Source organism: Neovison vison, chromosome 6 (genome assembly GCF_020171115.1).
Source record: "Neovison vison isolate M4711 chromosome 6, ASM_NN_V1, whole genome shotgun sequence".
Lineage (NCBI taxonomy): Eukaryota > Metazoa > Chordata > Mammalia > Carnivora > Mustelidae > Neogale > Neogale vison.
The window spans coordinates 66,862,379-66,883,113 of NC_058096.1; the positions used below are offsets into that span (position 1 = coordinate 66,862,379).

The 20,735-nt window shown below is 37.0% G+C and overlaps 1 protein-coding gene across 2 annotated transcripts in view; it reads right to left on the reverse strand.

Annotated features, from left to right (window-relative positions):
- Positions 1–20,735, reverse strand: part of RABL3 (RAB, member of RAS oncogene family like 3) — a 30,278-nt gene continuing 9,543 nt past the window's right edge. The window contains exons 3-8 of one of the 2 annotated variants that reach the window (XM_044251470.1): positions 16,761–16,890; positions 13,140–13,254; positions 9,422–9,572; positions 5,201–5,272; positions 1,766–1,804; positions 1–1,216 (exon numbers count right to left, since the gene is read on the reverse strand). In XM_044251470.1, the coding sequence (XP_044107405.1) occupies positions 1,151–1,216; positions 1,766–1,804; positions 5,201–5,272; positions 9,422–9,572; positions 13,140–13,254; positions 16,761–16,890 (573 nt within the window). In that variant the 3' untranslated portion in view covers positions 1–1,150. Of the gene's footprint in view, positions 1,217–1,765; positions 1,805–5,200; positions 5,273–7,414; positions 7,584–9,421; positions 9,573–13,139; positions 13,255–16,760; positions 16,891–20,735 lie in introns of those variants that run through there. The other variant, XM_044251472.1, reaches the window with a different exon arrangement.

Here is a 20,735-nt window from a genome sequence, read left to right on the forward strand (position 1 = left end):
TTTTTGGAAACGAGGTCTATATATTAAAGAACCAGGGCAGAGAGAATTAAACAAGCAGAAAAGATGGGTTAAAAAAAGTAACGATGAACAATTATGCATACGCACATATACACCACCACCCTCAAAAAACGTTGGATTATGAAATCTAAGAATCCTAGTCCATAATTCATGTAAATGTGTTGCTGTGGAACTTATTTTTACTTCTCTCCATAAATACATTGTTGACACAGAGAATAAAATTCTTAGTTTACTGACTACAGTTAAGAGGCATTTCAGGAGCTGACTTTCCTTAAAAAAAAACAAAACAAAACAAAAAAAACAAAACACAGAAACCAAAGAGGCCGTAATTCTCTTTTGGTGCCCTCATACAGGTCTGAGATCTCACCCCACCTATTTCCAAATAGAACACAATAAGACAGTGCAGACATCTGGAACCTAGAGTGAAGGATTTAGTGAGTGAGCTGTCCATCTCTCGGAGAATTCTTCTTTTCTGGTACTGCCATTCTCTATGTATTATTAATCTATTTATATTTAACTCCAGCTCTGAGTCGGCCTCTTCTAGCCACCAAACCACTTGCAAAGCATAGGAGAGGGAGACTAGGGCTGCTATTCTTAGGCATCCCTGTGTGTGATGAGAGGGGCCACAATTAAATAACACCATTTTGCTTCTTTGAAAATGACAGAGACTGTTTGCGTTGCATGACCCAGGGCTGGTTAACATAACCTTTCCCCTCAAGAGGGTCACACAACAGAGATAAATTTCTGAAGTACTTAATTAAGCCTCCAGCAAGGAGTGTGGGGAAAATTACAGACCTATAAAAACCTTCCAGTTCTGGGAAGAGTAAATTTTCTCTGCAGCACTCTGTCACTGCTCATTTACTGCATCACTTTGACAACATCTCCTATTTCCACAGGGCTTTTACATAATCTAGAAACAGGGACAGAAAGGTGAGGAACAGAGAGGACAGGGACAAAGTTTGGACCTCCCACATGGTCACTTCCTTTCAGCTTTCCATTGAAAGGTGGGGCTGAAGGGTGGCCTTTTAAGATGATTCTGTGAAAAGGCTGCAACAATAATCATCAACATGGCAAGAAGAAGGCTATGCACGACTGCCACGGCTTGCTCACTCTTCCAGACGATGAGTGCGATTCAGTCGTAATGAAGGCTCTTTAATGTTCCTCCCCCAAACCTTTTCCGATCAGGAAAGCCAGGAATCTGTCCGCAAGAGAATCACGTTAAGTCAGCATGTGGAGTTCATATGCTAATAGCTTTTACCATTTTCTCCCTTATTTTCTGTGTCTGTATGTTGGCCTGTTGTTGTTCCTTAAAGATCCATCTCTCTGAGGTTTTACCCTGATCAAATAGTAAAATAAATTCTACCGAAATGGAAAACATTTGCCAACAAATTGGTGGTAGTGTCATCTAAATCAGGGGAGATGAAGGTCAATCTCAGAACACCCACCAGTTGCACTTTTATCAGAATTGCCTGCATCGGGATGGGTTCTGCATATATACTTCTGGAGTCGCAAGCAAATGATTTCCTTCTATTATATTATAATATAACCTTATCCCAGTGTTCTTTTTGTTTCTTGGAACCTTATTTTCCCTTGATCTGATTTTTTTTTTCTTTTGTGCTGAGGACAGAAGAAAACGCTTGTGCCTACAAAAGATTCCCCCCTCCTTTTTCAACCACTTCTGAAACTAAATTTGGAAATCACCTCTCCCCGAGTTTAATAACCCACTTTATTAAGAACAGATACACACCTGATTACCTTCTCTCAGAAAGTATCTCTTCTCTATGACCTGTGAGAAACAAATAAAGACTTTAGGGCTTAACAACCATCCCTGGAAAAGTGGTACACTGCAGTTGCCACTAATGGGACTAAAAGGCATATATCTAAATTAAGAGTCTTCTCAATAGTTAATGGACATTTAGTACAATGAGTTACATCTAGAGCTAATAAGATCAGGATTGTGGGCGTATTTCCATAAAAGCTTGCCTCTTTCCCCAAAGTATTAATAGATCGAAAAATAAATGAACATACAAAAATGACTAAATAATCAGAGAATGACATCATAATAACTCATGCAGTTCTCAGTGTATGAAAGCAAATCTGGCTCAAATTTCCCAGCAGTCAGCCCAGATATACAAAACAGAATCCACAAGATAAAAACAGAGCACTACTACAATAGTTCAGCTATTCCTTACAAAGGAGTTTGTAAAATATAGTGAACTGCCACATCCCCAGGGTAAACACAGTGATAAATTCAGTAGGTCCTCAATGGAGATCAGAAGCATTCAATGAGCTTCTTTCCATGGTCTGAATCCACACCCTTGATTCAGTAGTTTCAGAACTGTCTGTATTCGGTCAGCAGGAGAAATGAGGTAAAACAGTGGATGTATCTGCACAAACCCATCACTACTACTGAAAAAATGTTCTCAGAATATATGCCCTAATATAATGAGTTTAAAATTCAGATGATAAAAAATAATTTTAAAAAAATAATGAGGGGTGCCTGGGTGGCTCAGTCAGTTAAGCATCTAAGTCTTGGTCTCAGCTCAGGTCACAATCTTAGGGTGGTGATAGGAGCCTGCTCAATGGGGGGGGTCTGCTTCTTTCCCTCTTCCTCTGCCCATCCCCCTGGCTTCACATGCCTGCTCTCTCCCTCAAATAAATAAATCTTTTAAAAAATGACGAATTCTGTTCTAACACTGGAGAAACTGTCATGTTTGCAGACACAGTATGATTTTCTTCACACAGAATTGTTGTGGCTAAGAAAAGCCATTAGCTGCAGATTAAATCTAAGACACTGAAATCCAGAATTATGAAGCTAAGAATTCCCCTAAATAAGAGCATGGCATCTTCTTCCAGGGCTATGCTACCTTGCTTTCACTGGCTTGATGGCCAAATCATCTGGATTCTTTCTCTCTTTGAGACTATGGCTGGGTTACTTTTAGCCCCAGGAGACCGAGGGTAACATTGCATTTGCTCGTCCCAAAGGTAGAAAAGCTGGTTTATGATGCCTAGATCTCAAAATGCTCGATCCCACAAAAACCAAGAAGAGGCTGATTTTCTTTCCCTCCAAATACGCCAGGAAAATCCTAACATTCTAAAGGAGGGAGGAATCACTCCTAACGGGAATCTGGAGGAGGAGCTAGGTTCCCTCTTGGAAAATAAATCTTTATACTAAAATAGAAAACTGGGCAAAATTTAGTTGCTGGGTCCTATGGTTTCAGGCAACCACCTTAGTCTGGAGGTCTGGCCAACTTCCTAATCCACATACCTTTCACTGAGATTTAGGTGATGAAGAGAGAAGGTACCTTTTTGTTGTTGCTTATAATTCCCTACTTTAAACCTGCAGTGTCTTTCTCTTATCAAATCTTGCTCTCTTCTTAAAACTTAAAACTAACCAAGCTCCCTCTGATTTTTTAAAATCAAGTCTTGCCGAACAACTTGGCAACCTGAGTCTATAACCCATTGTTTTTCTAGGATCTAACTTACTATGTATTTTTTTTTTAAAGAGTTTATTTATTTATTTGAGAGACAATGAGAGTGAGAGAGAGTGAGCATGGGGTGGGGGAGGGCCAGAGGGAGAAGCAAACTCCCCGCTGAGCAGGAAGCCCAATGTAGGACTTGATCCCAGGACGCCAGGATCATGATCTGAGCCGAAGGCAGTTGCTTAACCGATTGAGCCACCCAGGCGCCCCACCACTACATATTTTAAAGAATTTGTTTTTTATTGAAGTATAGTTGGCATACAATATTATATTAGTTTCCGGTTATTACAACATAGTAATTTGACAATTATATACATTAAAAAATGCAGTAAATGCAGTTACCATCTGTTACCAAAGTTACTATAATATTATTGAGTATATTCTCTATGCTGTACTTTTCATTCCTGTGACTTATACATTTTATAACTGAAAGTTTGTACCTTTTTATTCCCTTCACCAACTTCCAAATTAACAAGTTATTAACAAATTTAAGCAATATATTGTGGAATCTTTCTGAGTCAGACAAAGATCTGCAAGCTGTTGTTCTCAGGGTACAGAAGAGTGTATCAGATGGGGACACGGGTCTAAATGAGACAGAAGTTCTTATGTTTGAAGTCTGAAAAAAATGTGGAGAGAAAATCTGGTCCCTTGCAGTGCTTCCCAACATTTTTCACGTCATGGCACATTTAGAAAATACTAATATTTGTACCGCACACTGGGTTAAATGAAGGGGGTTGCTGATCACTCAGCCCGATGGACTCTGGCTGCTTGAACTGAGGGACTATGTCAGCACACCTGTACTGTCTCTGCCACACTCCAGTTGGGAAGTTGTGCAATGAAGCAAAATTTCCCAGTGGTCTAAGGGGTGTGGGGCTTATCTTATCATGACATAATGGACAAAAGAGTGAAATATGAGATCCCTAAATGGTAAAAGAAAAATGATTCATAAAGAAGTTATGAGAAGGGCTGTGTTTTTCTCATAACCTTAAAAGGAAATGTAATACAGAAATTAATCTTTTTCAATACTACATACAGAAATATGTTCTCTTTCACTTTACTATGTCATGTAAACATTAGGCAAACACCTTAAACTTGGTCAATACTATGTGTGATGCAGCCACACGGCATTGTGAAGGAAAGACAAACAGTGCTCAAAATCACCGGTATGCTGAGTCATTCAACATTTTCATTCCAGTTCAGGCCATAAGATGATGCTAGCAAGAGTCAATATTTGGAACACAAGCTTTCTGATAAGGAAAATTAGGGAATCTAGGAGATGACATAACCTTAAAAATAAAGGTAACATTTATGTGGAGAATAATAGCTGAGAGAGGAAAAAAACTCAGGGCTTCAACTAAGCAGAAACTCCTGGGTTCGTGGGGGTTTAAGAGATGTGAGTAAGTACAAAAAGAGCTGGAAAATAGGAAAATATAATCTGTTTTAAGGAGGGAAATCAGGTAACTTTTAAAATAACTCATTTAAATCTGGTAGCTTTCATTCTTTGCTTAGAGAACACTGGTGATAAAATAAATACGTCAGCAGGACTTGAGCAATTATACCAAGAGATAAGAGAGAGCAAAACAAGTATTCAGGCTATGAAGTTCAGGATGAAAGAATAAAAAGACAAAGCATTCTACAAAGAATTTAAACTCTCATAATATATAAATTAAGTTTAAAAATAACTTAATTGAAGCTATTACCTTATCAAAAAACCTACTGAGCTTGACAGCATTGGAAGAACCTGCAGCTAAGTACCGTGGATTCGTGCAATCCTAGAAGATAAGACACAAGATGCGCCGTTAAAAGTTAAGAAGCATAAGCTCTTTGTTAGTCATTACTGTTCCTGTTGTGTATTTCTATAATAAAATGTTAGGCATAATACTCTCATAAAATATTCAAGTAATTTTCAAGTTATAACGCACAAAGCAAAGTGCTAAAGGAAGGTAAAGCCACTTTTTGTTATTTATTGAATTTTAAAAGACACTGAACCAATGTATTCATCATCAAATAATTCATAAAGGAAGACAGGATTGCTAATCTTACTAATAACCAAACCAAGACACTAATCATGTGACTCACCTACATTTACCCTAAAAGCAGAAACAGCGCCATTAAAAACTGTTAACACTTTATTTTTTAGTACTAGTTACCCACTAGCATCATCTAATTAAGTACTATGCAGTTCATATCAATAGCAGGAATCATGAAAATAAGGAGTTAGAGGAGCAAAGAACACACAAAACAGCTGCCAGGGATTTCTCACTGATTGAATGCAAAGTACTACACTATTTGGTAGGCCATAAAGATAATAATGAATGATATATTTTTTGATAGGAATAAACAATAAAAAGTAAGTTTATTATTAAATATCATTAAGTATTATTTTTAATGATAAATAATAATGAATGATAGATATATTACTATTAAATAGGATTTTGAAAAATAGGGAAAAAAATGGGGCCCAGAAGAGACCAAACAATCTGCAACATTAAAATGAGATAACTAGTAAATTACAATGATCAGTAAAGTCTCAAAGGGTTTATTATTCTTTCCTGGAATTTCACTGTTAAGTTGCTTTTGCTTGTAATAATTAACTCGCCACCTTAAGAGATAGAGCACTTTGAATTTTACTTCAAATGCCACCTAAGACCAAACTCTGAAGATACCCTGTAGGCTCCTTTACAAAGATGGTATTTGTCTTTCAGTTGCAGATGGTCTGTGTCCCTTGGGCAATTACTGAAATCACTGCTGTTGCATTTATTCTGTTTTGTAATCTCTTAAGCCCACACGATTCTCTTCCGGTAAATTTTCTAACAATCACCTATTATATCCACATATAATATTTTGAGGCTCACATTTTTAATTTTGGCTGGACGCTGTAATACATTTTCCAAAACCACACAAAAAAAGAGACTACAACAAACTTTACAAAAATCATTAAAGTACTAGAAAAATTAGGTCTTTGAAGCCAGCAAGTTTTGAATCTGAATATCTGTCATAGTATTTCTACATTATGTGACACTGGTTAGATTACTATGCCTTTAGATTTGGGCTTACTTTTTTGTGTTATGAGGATAACATAATACTTATCGCACAGGATTTTTGTGAAAATCAAGTAAGATAATGCATGTCTGGCACATACATAGCATAGCAGATACTGAAATATTAGTTCCCTTCTCTTTTCATGCTAAGAAAATGCTATCAGATTGAATTTTCAGGCACAAAAGCGCCTAACATAATAAAAGTTAATTCCATGTATGGATCAAATAGACTGAAACATCAATGTGTAAACTGTTGTACTTGAAATAATGTCTGAACACATTTACACGGCAACTGGGGCACATAAGAGACAAACCTGAGGTAGACTTGTGTTAGACATGTTTTACAAAATGGATATTGATTAGTGATCACAATGTCAACACTTCAGAGATGACTCCAAATAGAGCTACAGTGCTAAATATAAAAACCAAATCAAACAGCAAACAAGGAGAACCTCCCAAAACTTAATTCTAGAGCTCCCAGTTACAGGTTGACCAGGCCAGAGAAACCCTATGATCTTAGGATAAGAATTTTAGAGTTTAAAGAGCCATCTGCCACTGATCATGGCTGAGGGCAAAGATTGAAGATTAATAACTTTAAATAGCTTATCTAAGCTTGCGAAAGGAATATTAACTAGGGAAGATGCTTCAATATTATCACTTTGAAGTAAACAGAGAAAAATCTGTCCTAGACACAATAAGCCTAAGAGGATTTTAAAAAACAAGTAATCATCTCCCTATTTATAATTTAAACCAACTTGTTTAGGCATAAGATGGTAACTTTGATTCCATCTTAGATATATACATTTATGTTGGTTCTTATGTTTTTTTTTAAAATAGTTTTAAGTAAATTCATATAGTAACCAAAGATGCTAGCACTAATATTGTCACATTACATTTTTACTGGAGGCTTTATACTTACTTGCTGAGTCTTTCTGACTGCTATTTCTTTTTGAAACTCGAATCAAATTTTCCTCCTCAGTTTTTCTTCCCCTGCATCCTCAAAACCCTCCTGTTGTTTCTGCTGTGTTCTTGAATCTGTACACTGATAACAGGTCAAAAGTATGTTGTATGTGAACTCTGTGGAAACCGTGTGTGCCAAAGTACCAGCACCTGAGTACCTTTATATCTTGTTAACAATTAAAAGATGGCCCTCCCTTTGCAAGGAAAATAGGAAAAATACATATCCAGGTGATGGTCACAAAAACGCACGAGTACTACAAATAGATATATTCCAAAATACACTGAAAGTAATTTCTGGAACAAATTAAGTGTATTCAATGGTAATTTCCCACTGCAAATAATGTTTGAACAAAGTAACTTCAGCACTGCTTCAACAAAGCTATGATATATTATATGTTAACAGGAGTCCTCTGGAATACTATGGTCCAGTGTAACCAGCTAGGGCATTTACACTGAATATTCCATGGTGGCAGGTGAGAAAAATAAGGTACCCCCCATGGCAATACAGAATGTAAAAAACAATAGAATGGCAGGCAGAAGTTGATGCAGTTATGGGGGAGAGGTTGGTCTGAAGCAAGCAGTGTTCACAAATGTTGATGTACAGGGTTAAGGGCTCAAAATTACCTGAGTCATTAGTTAAAATTACAGTCCTGGTCCTCTTGTCAGACCTTATGAATGAAAAGCTCCAGCTGTGGGGCACATATTCAAATTTTTTCACAGCTACACTGATAACATGAGTATGCAGTCAGGTTTGGGTAATTAGTGATCTAGATGATTTCTAAGACTTCTTTCAACTCTGAGATTCTAAATGTTAGCTGGACAATAATTAAGTGGAAAATAGGCTTAATTGTAGAGCACTGGCTTGGGAGTCAGAGTGCCTGGTTTGACCCGTATAACCATGGCCTACTTACCTCTTTTTGGTTCTAATCTTCATCTTTAAAATGGAAATACTTACAGCATCTACCTTATAGTATTGATGTGAAGACAAGTATGAGATAATGTACATAAAGTACTAGAACAGTGTGTGGCACAAATTAAGTGTTCAGTATATGATAGTCACTAGTATTATGAAACAGCCACTACTACCATATGTCTGGAATTGCCAGGGCACTGAATATGTCGCAGAAATCCAACTTGTGAACAATGACATTTAAACGGTGACCGAGGCTGTTGGCCAGGATCCTTCTCTGGGCAACACTATCTGGCTTATGTGAGAACTTTTCTTAGCCTTTTTAGTGTTTGGTTCAAACTGAGCTACATATCTCAGGAAGAAACTCTATGCTCATGAAGCACTCCTAGCTTACAATTTGTAGTTTTCTCATTTATCTGTTTGCCCTTTAAGTTAAATTCTGTAGCTTAAGAAACTAAGAGGCTTTTCTAAAGCAAGAATAATTAAGGTGTCAGTGACCTTTCTTTGTTACCCTAATTTAATTATTTTGGTGTGATCTTACAAAATCTTTTTAAGAAAAAGCCCAAGATTTATATTATTCATAGGACAAAGTTTGAACCTTCCAACAGATCAGCATTCAAGGAAGTTGAACTGACTGTCCCCATCTGACAGTCTATGTTGATTCTAATCTTTATTACATTTTGGACCAGAACCCAAATGCCTGATTTTAGTATAAAGTGCCTGGGTGGCTCAGTGGGTTAATGCCTCTGCCTTTGGCTCAGGTCATGATCCTGGGGTCCTGGGATGGAGCCCCGCATCGGGTTCTCTGCTCAGCAGGAAGCCTGCTTCCCACCCCCCCACCCCATCTCTGCCTGTCTCTCTGCCTACTTGTGATCTCTGTCAGATAAATAAATAAATAAATAAAATCTTAAAAAAAAAAAAAAAAAAAAAAAAGAATTTGTGACTCCTGAAGTCTTTGGTTTTGCCTTTATCTAACGATAACACAAGTATACATTAGAGAGAATACATACCAAATTAATTTCTTCTGCATTGAAATCCTCAGCCAGGAAAGCAGTTCTGGTTAAAACTTCGTGGCGCTTGGTTTCATGAATCTGATCCAGTTTAGTCCCTATTACCAACAGTGGGATCTGGTTATCAGCAAACTGTTCCCGGTCATAATCCCTGTGATAAATAATAATGAAGAGGTGAATAAGGGACGCCTGGTGGCTCAGTTGGTTAAGCGTCTTGATACCAGGATCTTGGGATTGAGTCCCACATTGGGCTCCTTGCTCAGTGGGGAGCCTGCTTCTCCTTCTGCCGCTGCTCCCCCTGCTTGTGCTCTCTCTCTCTTTCTTTCTTGACAAATAAATAAATAAAATCTTTAAAAACAAAACAGCTGAATAGAATTTACTTTGATATAGATGCATAATGTTTAAATGCAGGTAGCGTACACTATTTTACTGACTCTTGCTCATCCACCACCTATAAACTTACTTTTGTCCCAATTTCTTCCATTTACTTGTTCATATATCAACCCATCCTCGCCATCTACGGAGTTCCAACTACTCATCTAACTACTCAAATTTTATTTTCCTGAGTCTATAGACTACTTGAATAAATGAATGCCCAATAGGTATCTGAATGTAGGTTGACTTGACTTCTCCTAAAGCTCTGTCTTTCGAGGCTAACAGCTCAGGATTTTTTTAAGTAGATAGAAAGACTGGATTCAAACCTCAGTAGAGCAGAAACACAAGAACCTGGCATGGCACTCACACCTCTTGCCAGAGGGAAAAATGGCAAGCTTCTGGGGTATGCCTAAGTTCTATACCTACATTTCTGCCTATGAATAATAAAGAAAAATAGATCATTTTAGGAAATTAAGAAACAAGGAGGATGAAGGCCAGAAAAATCAACCATAGATGATGCTATAGCCTGGGGAAAGGTGGATTCAACAAATGGAAAGGAAAAGAAGTGGCTGAAATGCAAAATGAATAGTAAAAGGAAAGAATTAAGTGCCAAATAATTGTTTGTCCTGACATAAGAGCCATGGGAGACAGAGGACAGGCGATATGAATCACTTATAGTTAGGGGCCCTGGGTCACTGGCTATTACAATCTTTTTTTTCTCTCCCTATTTTTAACTAAAGGACACAGCAGTGTTCCTTCTATTACTGAAAGAAATATAGAGCCCAATATTGATCAATTAATTTAAATTCTATTCACATATGAGAAATAAAACACATTTGGATTTCTGGCACGTTACAAGCTCAATTTATAATAGTCAGCAAAATTCGGCTGCAAACACCTTATGACAGTAAATCAATATTGCACAATACAGTCAATAAAACCCAGTTGAGCTAGCTTTTCTTCTCCCTTTGAAATTATTTTTCTTTCTCTTTGAATAATCTAAACTTGGGGTATGTAAGTGGGTGTGTGCAAAATTACCAAATCTTTTTGCCCTTCACAATTATCTTACAGAGTCTCAGTTATTGTTCAGCCTTGGAACACAGGTGTTTTGAACTATATAACCCCCATTTCTTTTTTTTTTTTAAACCTCCATTTCTTAAAAATATTATCGTTCTATTTATTGCATTAAAGTCAATGACAGCGTGAGTTCAAGGCCTTTGATTCTGTTTACCAATATCAACACTAATTTAGGAGACATTGTCTAAAATTGAAATTTGCCTTGTTAGAGAATAAAGTTTTTTTTTTTTTTTTTTTTAAAGATTTTATTTATTTATTTGACAGAGAGAGATCACAAGTAGGCAGAGAGTCAGGCAGAGAGAGAGAGAGAGAGAAGCAGGCTCCTGCCAAGCAAAGAGCCCGATGCGGGGCTCGATCCCAGGACCCTGAGATCATGACTCGAGCCGAAGGCAGCGGCTTAATCCACTGAGCCACCCAGGCGCCCCGAGAATAAAGTTTTGAGAGTGTCCTCCTTTAGGAATATTTCCTTTTCCTATATACTCACTAACTCTGGCACACATACAAATTTTTGTATATATTTTATCAACCATCATCTTTGATAGACATTTATCTCTGTCACTTATAGTCCTGTATAATCTCTCATATGTTAATAAATATATGTACTGATATACTGTATATATAATATATGTACAGACATGGAACGTGATATATATGTTGCACATCAACATATATATTTATTACACATGTATCATATCTATGTTGCCATATATATTTGCTCTAGCTTTCCTTTTTATTCACTTTTTCATTAATCTTACATCCAATTTGAATTTTGATCTCAAAATCCTTTTTTTTTAAAAAAAACAACAGGTGAAAAACTGATGGTGAATTTTATCATAGATAATAAGGCTGGTGACATGATAACATCACAAAGAGACAGACAGCCAGGTATTGTAATTATAAGTACAATACTGCCTTGGCAAGAACAAAAACCAAAACCCTGCATTTTTTAGACCTTCTTTTTATACTTAACTACCATTTTAGGGAAAACTTAGGATTCAGAGAAACAAGTTAAGCAGACACTCATTACAAGGATACAGTCAGCAAAATCCAGAATACAAGAAACTAGTAGGACAAGCAAGCCATCTTTCACAAACTGCCAGAGAGTAAAAGAAAAAAAAAAAACAAAAAAAAGGGAGGGGAAAGTAAGATTAAAAAGAAACTTAATAAACTAAATACAATGAGTAGACCACATCTATATACTATTTTGAACAAATCAACATTTATAAGACATTTGGGAAATTAAAATAATATTTGATACTGAAGAATTATTAGCAAATTTTAAGTGTGACAATTATATTTTGGTTATATTAAAAAGTCCTTATCATATAAAGTTAAGCACAGAAATATATATAAATGAAATGATAGTTATCTTTAATTACACAGATAAAATATGTGTAACAAATATTACACAGATACAAAGATACAATTATCTTTAATAAAAATACACAGAAATATATATAGATGAAATGATACAATTGTCTAGGATTTGCTTTAAAAAATAAATGGACAGACAAACTGTGTTCATGGACTGGAAGATGCAACAAAAATTCTCCCCAATTTGATCTACAGACTTAATGCAATTCAATCAAAATCCAAGCTGACTTTTTATCAATACAGACAAGTTGATTTCAAATTTATATGGAAAAGCAAATGAACTAGAATTGCTAAACAATTTTGAAAAGGAAGGAAGCACAATGCCTCATTTCAAGACTTACAATAACGCTGCAATAATAAAGGCAGTGTCATATTGGTCAAGGTATAGACACACAGATCAACTGTACAGAATTACAATCTCAAAACAGAAACATATAAATATGATCAACTGATTTTTGGCAAAGGAGTAAAAGCAATTCAATGGAGAAAGGATCATCTTTTTAAAAAATGGTATTAGAACATCTGGACATTCATACACGAAAGTCAACCTCAATTAAAACCTCACACATTATAATTAACTCGAAACAGATCACAGATCTAAAAGTAAACCTTCAACAATAAAATTTCTAAAAGAAACACAGGAGAAAACCTACATGATCTGAGATTAGGCAGAGTTGATATCAAAAGCACAATAACACTGCGTCATGATGAAAAACTAATGCTTGAGAGATGACGGTTAAGGGAATGAAAAGATGATCTACAGACTGGGAGAAAAAATTTGTAAATCAAACAAAGTGTTATTCTTACAAAGTGTTACAAAGTGTTATTCGGAGGGTACATTCCCAAGACTGCTGTACCATTTCACACTGCAACTGAAGAAATCTGGCCTTACCCATTTGTTACCAATACTCCACTTGGCACCAAGTCCCTGTTGAGAGCTTCCAATGACCAACGATACAAGTTTTGGGATGACTTCTTATTTGTTAAGTCATGTACCAAAATAATACCTAAAACAATCAAAGAAAATAATGTCAGTACTGGAACAATTCCTCTTCACTTCACACTGGCAAAGGGAAGCTTAGTGAATACAAGTGTTAGGATGCTGAATAAACCTAGCATTTAAGTATTAGTAACAAACTCACACAATGAATTTAAAATTTCCTCTATAAATTTCTACAAATAATTAATAACAGAATTTTCTTTGTCAGTTATATAACTCTTTTTAATTCTACAAGGGCTGACAAAATGTCATTTTAGACTGTTTTTTTTTCCTTCATTCAACACTTAATGAGTGCCTGCTCTGCCTGGTCCTACCTGAACTACCTCATCAATAAAAGGAATCAAGTATATAAGATATTATATTCCTACCAAAGTTAATTGTTTCTCCACTGTGCATAGTACTGTCATAGATATCACACATACACTATTACTTATACTCAATAAAATATTAAATCATAAAAATTTATTAAAAAGATATTGGTTTAATTTGATATAATTGCTTACTGTTCAGCTGACAAATCACCTGAGCCCAATCAACTCAAAAATCTATATTTTTAGTTCTTTGAATTAATGGCTAGCTATAAAAAGCTCAATACTTTAGTCAATAAAGCAAAAGAAGTATGTCATTAGAAGAGGGTAGGAAAAGATAGTCAAAAAGTATGAATAGTAGAAAATATATGGACTTTTGAGAGATTGAGAAAAATAACAAAATGTAATGAGGCTCAGAAATACAATTAATAGAATCAAATAAGATAGCAGACAAACAAAGCAGATAACTATTATAGTATTATAGACAAAAGAGGAAAAGCTTTAATGCCTAGTAGAATTTAGAGTATTAGCTTGTGGTCAGAAGACTACAGATTTTCAAACCCCCAAACTTTCCCTATATTATCTAGATTCTACTGTGATGAGAGGATGTGAAACTGAGGATTCTTCTACCTTCAAGATGTGAGATATGTGGGAGGCCTGGGTAGCTCAGTCATTAAGTATCTGCCTTTGGCTTAGGTCATGATCCCAGAGTCCTGCGATCAAGCCTGCATTGGGCTCCCTGCTCAGCGGGAAGCCCACATCTCCCTCTCCCACACCCCCTGCTTGTGTTCCCTCTCTCACTGAGTCTCTTTCTGTCACATAAATAAAATCTTAAAAAAAAAAAAGATGTGAGATATGTCATTTCAAAAAAGAAGGGCATAAGAGTTGGCTCCTCTGGTTTTTAGAGACATGTGTGCAAATAGGGTGCTTGTGCAAGTTACAGCTGTCTTGTCTAGCTAGCTCAGATAAATCTGTATCCTCCCTGGCATCTGGGACAGAGAAATAGAGATCTGCTACTTGCCCTACAGTCAACTGTACTCCCTCTACCTTCCATAGTAAGGGCTTCTGTTAGTCAATAAGGATACAAGATACAGGACAGATTTAAAAAAGGGATAAAGAGCTACCATTCAAGAATACAGCTAACATCTATTCAGCACTTAGGTGCTATACATTATGCCTTACATTTGTTATCTAATTTGCTTTTCAGAACAGTTTTATGAGAAAGAATTAGCATCTTCATTTTTACGTATGTGGAAACTAAGGCTCAGTGAGATTGAGTCACTTGCCTGAAGTCACATGGTAAGTGAGGTAGCCAGAATTTGAATTCATGTAATCTGACAGTAAAAGATTGGGTGAAAGCAGAATAAGTCACTTTAAGGCCAAAGAGTGGTAGATATTTTCTCCTCTCCTCTACTTCCCAAACATAAATATAAAAAAACTATGGGTGAGAATTTTGGGTGGGAGATTAAAGGATTACAAAGGCCTAGATGAGCTAGTGGCTGGATAGGGAGGAGTTTATTTTTTGAGGATCTCTACTTAAGCCTTTTGAGCTTTTAAGGGCATCTGAGCACCCTTTTCCCTTATTTTCCCACTTTCATTTGGGCTGAGAGTTTTTGCTTTCTAGACCATGGGCTAGAAGGGCCATAGTGGGGCCCAAAGGAAAGAAGTCAGTGTGACGGTTGATCAGAGTATGTTCTGACCTTAGAAAGAGGTAGAGACACTTCACAGGTTTCCTTTAGGGATTGCCAGCCTTTCTCATCACAGTGGGAGGAAGGAAGGTAGGGTATTAAGAGAAGAAAGTTACTGCTAAGAATAAAGTCTGCACATTTGAATGGTGTGATCCTTATGCTCCATTTCTTAGCAAACTAAAGATGGTAGATGGAGTAAAGAACCTTCAGTGCTAAGTTTATTATTTATTTATAATTTTTATCTGAACTCTTTCTCAAAAAGATCTAAATAGCAAAAGTGTTACATGTACAAACTTCCCTGTCAGATTGGATTGATAACAGCTTTGACAAGTCATTTGACTGATATAATCCAAGTTTATCACTTGATTCTAGATCTACACCAGGCTTCATTTCTTTCTTTCCTATTCTCTAAGAAGTCACCGAACACTATACCAGTCTTACTATTTTTCTCATTTAAATACATTCTATTAATATATGCCATTTATCATGTACTTTCTTGCATGACAATGTCATATATTAGTGTCACCATCTTATAACTGTGTTTTGTTCCACTTAGGAATGTTTTGTTTCTTCAAGCAGATTGTGACACATTCAGGTAGAATTCTGAGCTAAATGGGGCACAGGTCTGAACTAATATAACTTATACTGTATTTTATACTATGTATCCAATGCCAAGTACCTTCTCTGCTTCATTTTGTATTATCCACAACACCTTATGATATGGGAAGATAGGATACTGAAAGAGGAATACAAGGAATGAAGAAGGCACTCAGTAACTGCAATGTTTATCTGACACTGAGTGTGATCTAAGCATAGTGTAAATGAGGTGCAATTAAGAGCTAAGCATCTACCAGAAGGAAAAGGGGGAGGTGCCAAATCTTGGACATCAATCAGAGACAAGTTGAAATTACATTACACAATTAAAAAAAAAAGGCATTTAAAAAATGAACTCAAAAAGGGGCAGAAGACAAAAAAACCCTCTATAGGCAAATTACAGGTATCGGTGGTATAGTCCCTGGAACTCTATGAATCCCAATTATGTCCTTTATTACACACCTTCATCTGGAAGTCTGCTCCAGGTATCTGATTATCTGCACCCTTAATAACACTCTTAGGCAGCGCTTTATAATTACATAGGATTCTTTGTAAGGGGCAGATGAAAAAAATCCCTCTATCTCTGTGACATCTGGCTTAGATGATAGGACTCCTAATGGTTCCTTCTATTGGATGTACTCCACTGACTGGAGAAATGTCAAGTACCCAAAACAAAGTTTTATTTAGTTTATGACAATAATATCACTACAAACACCTAGATAAAGAAAATATTTAATGTTCTGAATAACATGGTTAGAATCTAGAAACACAAATTCAAATGTGATATGCAGATTTAAATTAAGAGTTGTGTGTATATTAGAGCCTTCTTAAAATAAGATGTGGCTAGTGTCCCACAGCATTCTATATGAGATTATCTATACTTCTAAGCCATTAATATGTGGTAGAAATAAAAAATGCTTTACCATTTACAGAGTTGTAGAACACTGCTCTGGTGCTTTTCACACTGCTGGCACTGCCCACAGAGCCGCCAACATCCCATAATTCTATATAGTAGGTCTTCTCTTCTGGGGTTCCTTCTTTGTAGTCATGAACCTAACAAATCAATCCATCAAAATAATTATTTTGGCCTCTACGAACACTGGTAGCACCCTCATTCTAGTTTAGAGCACTGGACATGCCATATCTGCATGACTCTCTCATATCATTCCCATACTACCTCTGACTCTGATCGTCTCCTGTCTTTCAAGCTTCCTCCCTCTAATACTCCAGCTCTCTATATTAATCCTACCACTATTTACAGCTCCCCTTCCACTTCCAAATCCTGACTTCCTTCCTAAGTATAAATGCTATGATTCATCATTTTAGTCACTCCTTTGCCCTTCTGTCACGCTGTATTCAACTGACAAAATTCCAACCTTGACTATATCCACCTTTTCCCCAATTCTAGGTCTGTAAACCTGCTAGCTGGATGAGAAACTCAGAAAAATATGTATTTAAGCTAACTAGATTCATTTTAAATTCAAGTCTCCCTTTGGAACTGCCCTTTAATCAGTTTCATAGTCCATTTCCTCTTGTCCTCTCCTACATAATGATTTCATATTTTCTTTTTTTTCAAATTTCTCATATCTCTTCCTCATCCTTACGAATGACTAAGAACCTTGCTTTCTGAGACAGAAGCAATCAGAAGAGAATTTCTACAACCTGCTCTTCATATATCTATCCACCTCCCTGCATCTGTGCCCATATAATCTGCTTTCCCTTCAGCCATTACAGATAAACTATGTCCCCATGGCCAAACCCTCTTCTTATGCATGAGATCCCATCACCTTTTTTCTTATCAAAAGTGTAGTTTTATCAATTCTCCTTTTTATCATCAAAGTTTTCCCACTCTGTTGAAGGACTTCCACCAATATACGAACATATTTTTTCCCATCTTAAAATAACCTTCTCTTGACCTCATGTCCTCTTCCAGCTAATATAGCACTTCTCTACTCCTTTTTACAGCAAAAGCCCTCTAGAGAGTTGTCTATTCTCAACAGTCTCAAATTCTTTCCCTTACATTCTCTTTTGAACTCATTCTTATCACACTTGTGCCCCAATTATCCACTGAAACATTCCTTATCAAGGTCACCAATGGCTTCCATGTTACTAAATCTAGTGATCAATGAGCAGTTTTCATCTTACTCTCCCATCTGATACAACCACTCCTATGCCTTGCAGTACTTTTTTCACTTAGCTTCCTCGTTATCACACTCTCCTGGTTTTCTTCCCATTTCACAGCCTAATCCTTTTCAGTCTCCATTGGGTTGTCTTTACCTCTCCGACCTCTAATTGTAATCCAAGGTTGAGTTCTTGGATCTCTTCTCTTCTCTTTTATTACCGACTCTCTTGACAATGTCATCTAATCTTATGATTTTAAATGTGATCATTATGTTGATGAATTCCAAATTTATATCCTGACGGGACTAGTCCCTTGAACTTCAGGCTACCATATCCACCAGACAAGAATTTGGATGTCTAATAGGCATCTCAAAGTTAACATACCTGAAAATAATTTCCGGGATCTTCCCCCTTAAGCCTGTTTTTCTCCTAGTAAAAGGCAATTTCATCCTTCCAATTACTTAAAGGGCCAACACCTTAAGAGTGATCCTTAACACCGTTCATACTATGTATCACAGTTGGAGCTGGCATTGCCCTCTATGACCACTTTGGCAAGCTCATTTCCTGGTATGACAATGAATTTGGTTATAGCAGTGGGGTGGTGGATCTTATGGTCCATATGGCCTCTAAGGAATAAGAGCTCCCTGGACCACCAGACCCAGTGACAGCAACAGGAAGAGAGAGGCCTCAGCTGATGAGGAGTCCTTGCCCTACCTCATCCTCCAATACATGGAGAATCTCCTGACCTCTTTACAGTTTCCATCCCAGACCCCTTAAAGAAGGGTCACGTAACATCAATAAAGTATACTGTACCCCTTCCCAAAATAAGTAAATAAAAAGCAGAAAGAAATTTAGTAAAGAAAATGATACACATCCAGAAAGAACACTGGATGCTATAGATGCTCTCTAACAGTATGGTTTTAGTATGCATGCCTGCAGGAAGGCAGGAGGTCTTAGGAGAGAGTTGGTAGAAAAGAAACAAGAATAAAAAAGAGCAACTAGGAGAGTGTACTAGAGGAGTAGGAATTGAACTCGTCTAATTTGCTGCTATACCTCCAATTCCTTGCTCTGTCTGATACCTAGCAGGTAGGCAATATATGTACTAAATGAATGAATGAATGAATAATATAACGGTTACTGCTGATTGCCTCTTCCTTTTTTTTTTTTAAAGATTTTATTTATTTATTTGACAGAGAGAAATCACAAGTAGATGGAGAGGCAGGCAGAGAGAGAGAGAGAGGGAAGCAGGCTCCTTGCTGAGCAGAGAGCCCGATGAGGGACTTGATCCCAGGACCCTGAGATCATGACCTGAGCTGAAGGCAGCGGCTTAACCCACTGAGCCACCCAGGCGCCCTGCCTCTTCCTTTACATTAAGTTTATTTTGCTTTTAGCCAAACTCATGTCCCTTATTTTTTTACTTTTCTTTTGTATTCTGTACCCATTCACTCCTTTATTTAACCTCTACTTTGTGCAAAATTGATTTAAACCTCTCTATTTCCTCACTGCCTATTCACATCATTTGGTTTCTGCTACTTCTATTCCATCACATTTTCAAAGGTCAGCAATGACTTCATTACTACCAATTCTTTTTTCTCTCTAACTCCTCATATGTCTATGGCATTTCATTATCAAAACTCAATCCTTCCTTCATAAAATTCTCATCTCCCTTTGCTCTTCTGGTATTTTATCACCTCTTACCTCTTTGACCAATCTTTCTCTGACCCCTCTTCCCATCTACAACACTCCAAATATACCCCAAGGTTTTCCTTCAGCTCTTCTCCTTCTAAATTTGCTTTCTGGAAAAACGCATCAACTCTCAAGGTCTGGGATTACTATCATGCAGATGATTCCAACTCATAATTCTCTCTTGAGCTTCCCTACCTCATCTCTGAATGCCTTCTGGACAGTTTCAGTTGGATAGCTCATAGATCTTTCCCTTCATCATGTCCAGAACTAAATTTAATATCATTTCCTTCTTCTTTACCTCTAATATATATATCCCTGTTCTTGAGGAATAGTCCATTCAGTCATTAACACCTAATATAATTTTCCATTCTTTTTTTTTTAAAAAAGATTTTATATATGTATATATATATATTTTTTAAAGATTTTATTTATTTATTTGACAGAGACGGACCACAAGTAGGCAGAGAGGCAGGCAGAGAGAGAGAGGAGGAAGCAGGCTCCCCGCAGAGCAGAGAGCCCGACGCGGGACTCGATCCCAGGACCCCGAGATCATGACCTGAGCCGAAGGCAGATTTTATATATTTATTTGACAGAGAAAGAGAAATCACAAGCAAGCAGGCAGAGTGAGAGAAGGAAGCAGGCTCCCCGCTGAGCAGACAGCCCGATGTGGGACTTGATCCCAGGCCCCTGATACCATGACCTGAGCCAAAGGCAGAAGCCTAACCCACTGAGCCACCTAGGTGTCCCTATAATTTTCCATTCTTTATATGCACATCACTTTTTCTCTTGAGCTGCTGTAACACCTATATTCTCTATCAGTGCTATCTCAGGACCTTCTGTAATGATAGTAATGTCCACTATAGTAACCACTGGCAACATGTGACTGTTGGGCAGTTCAAATGTGGTTAGCTCAACGGAGGAGCTAAATTTTTCATTTCAGTTAATTTGAATTTAAATTGCTACATTACTTTAGTGCTTATTGTATGTAATAGCAGTGGAATACTTTTTTGTTAATACCACTCTGGAACAAGAGGCAGTACAGAGCAGTGCCCAAGAGCACAGGCTCTTTAACCAGACTGACTGAGTTTGAA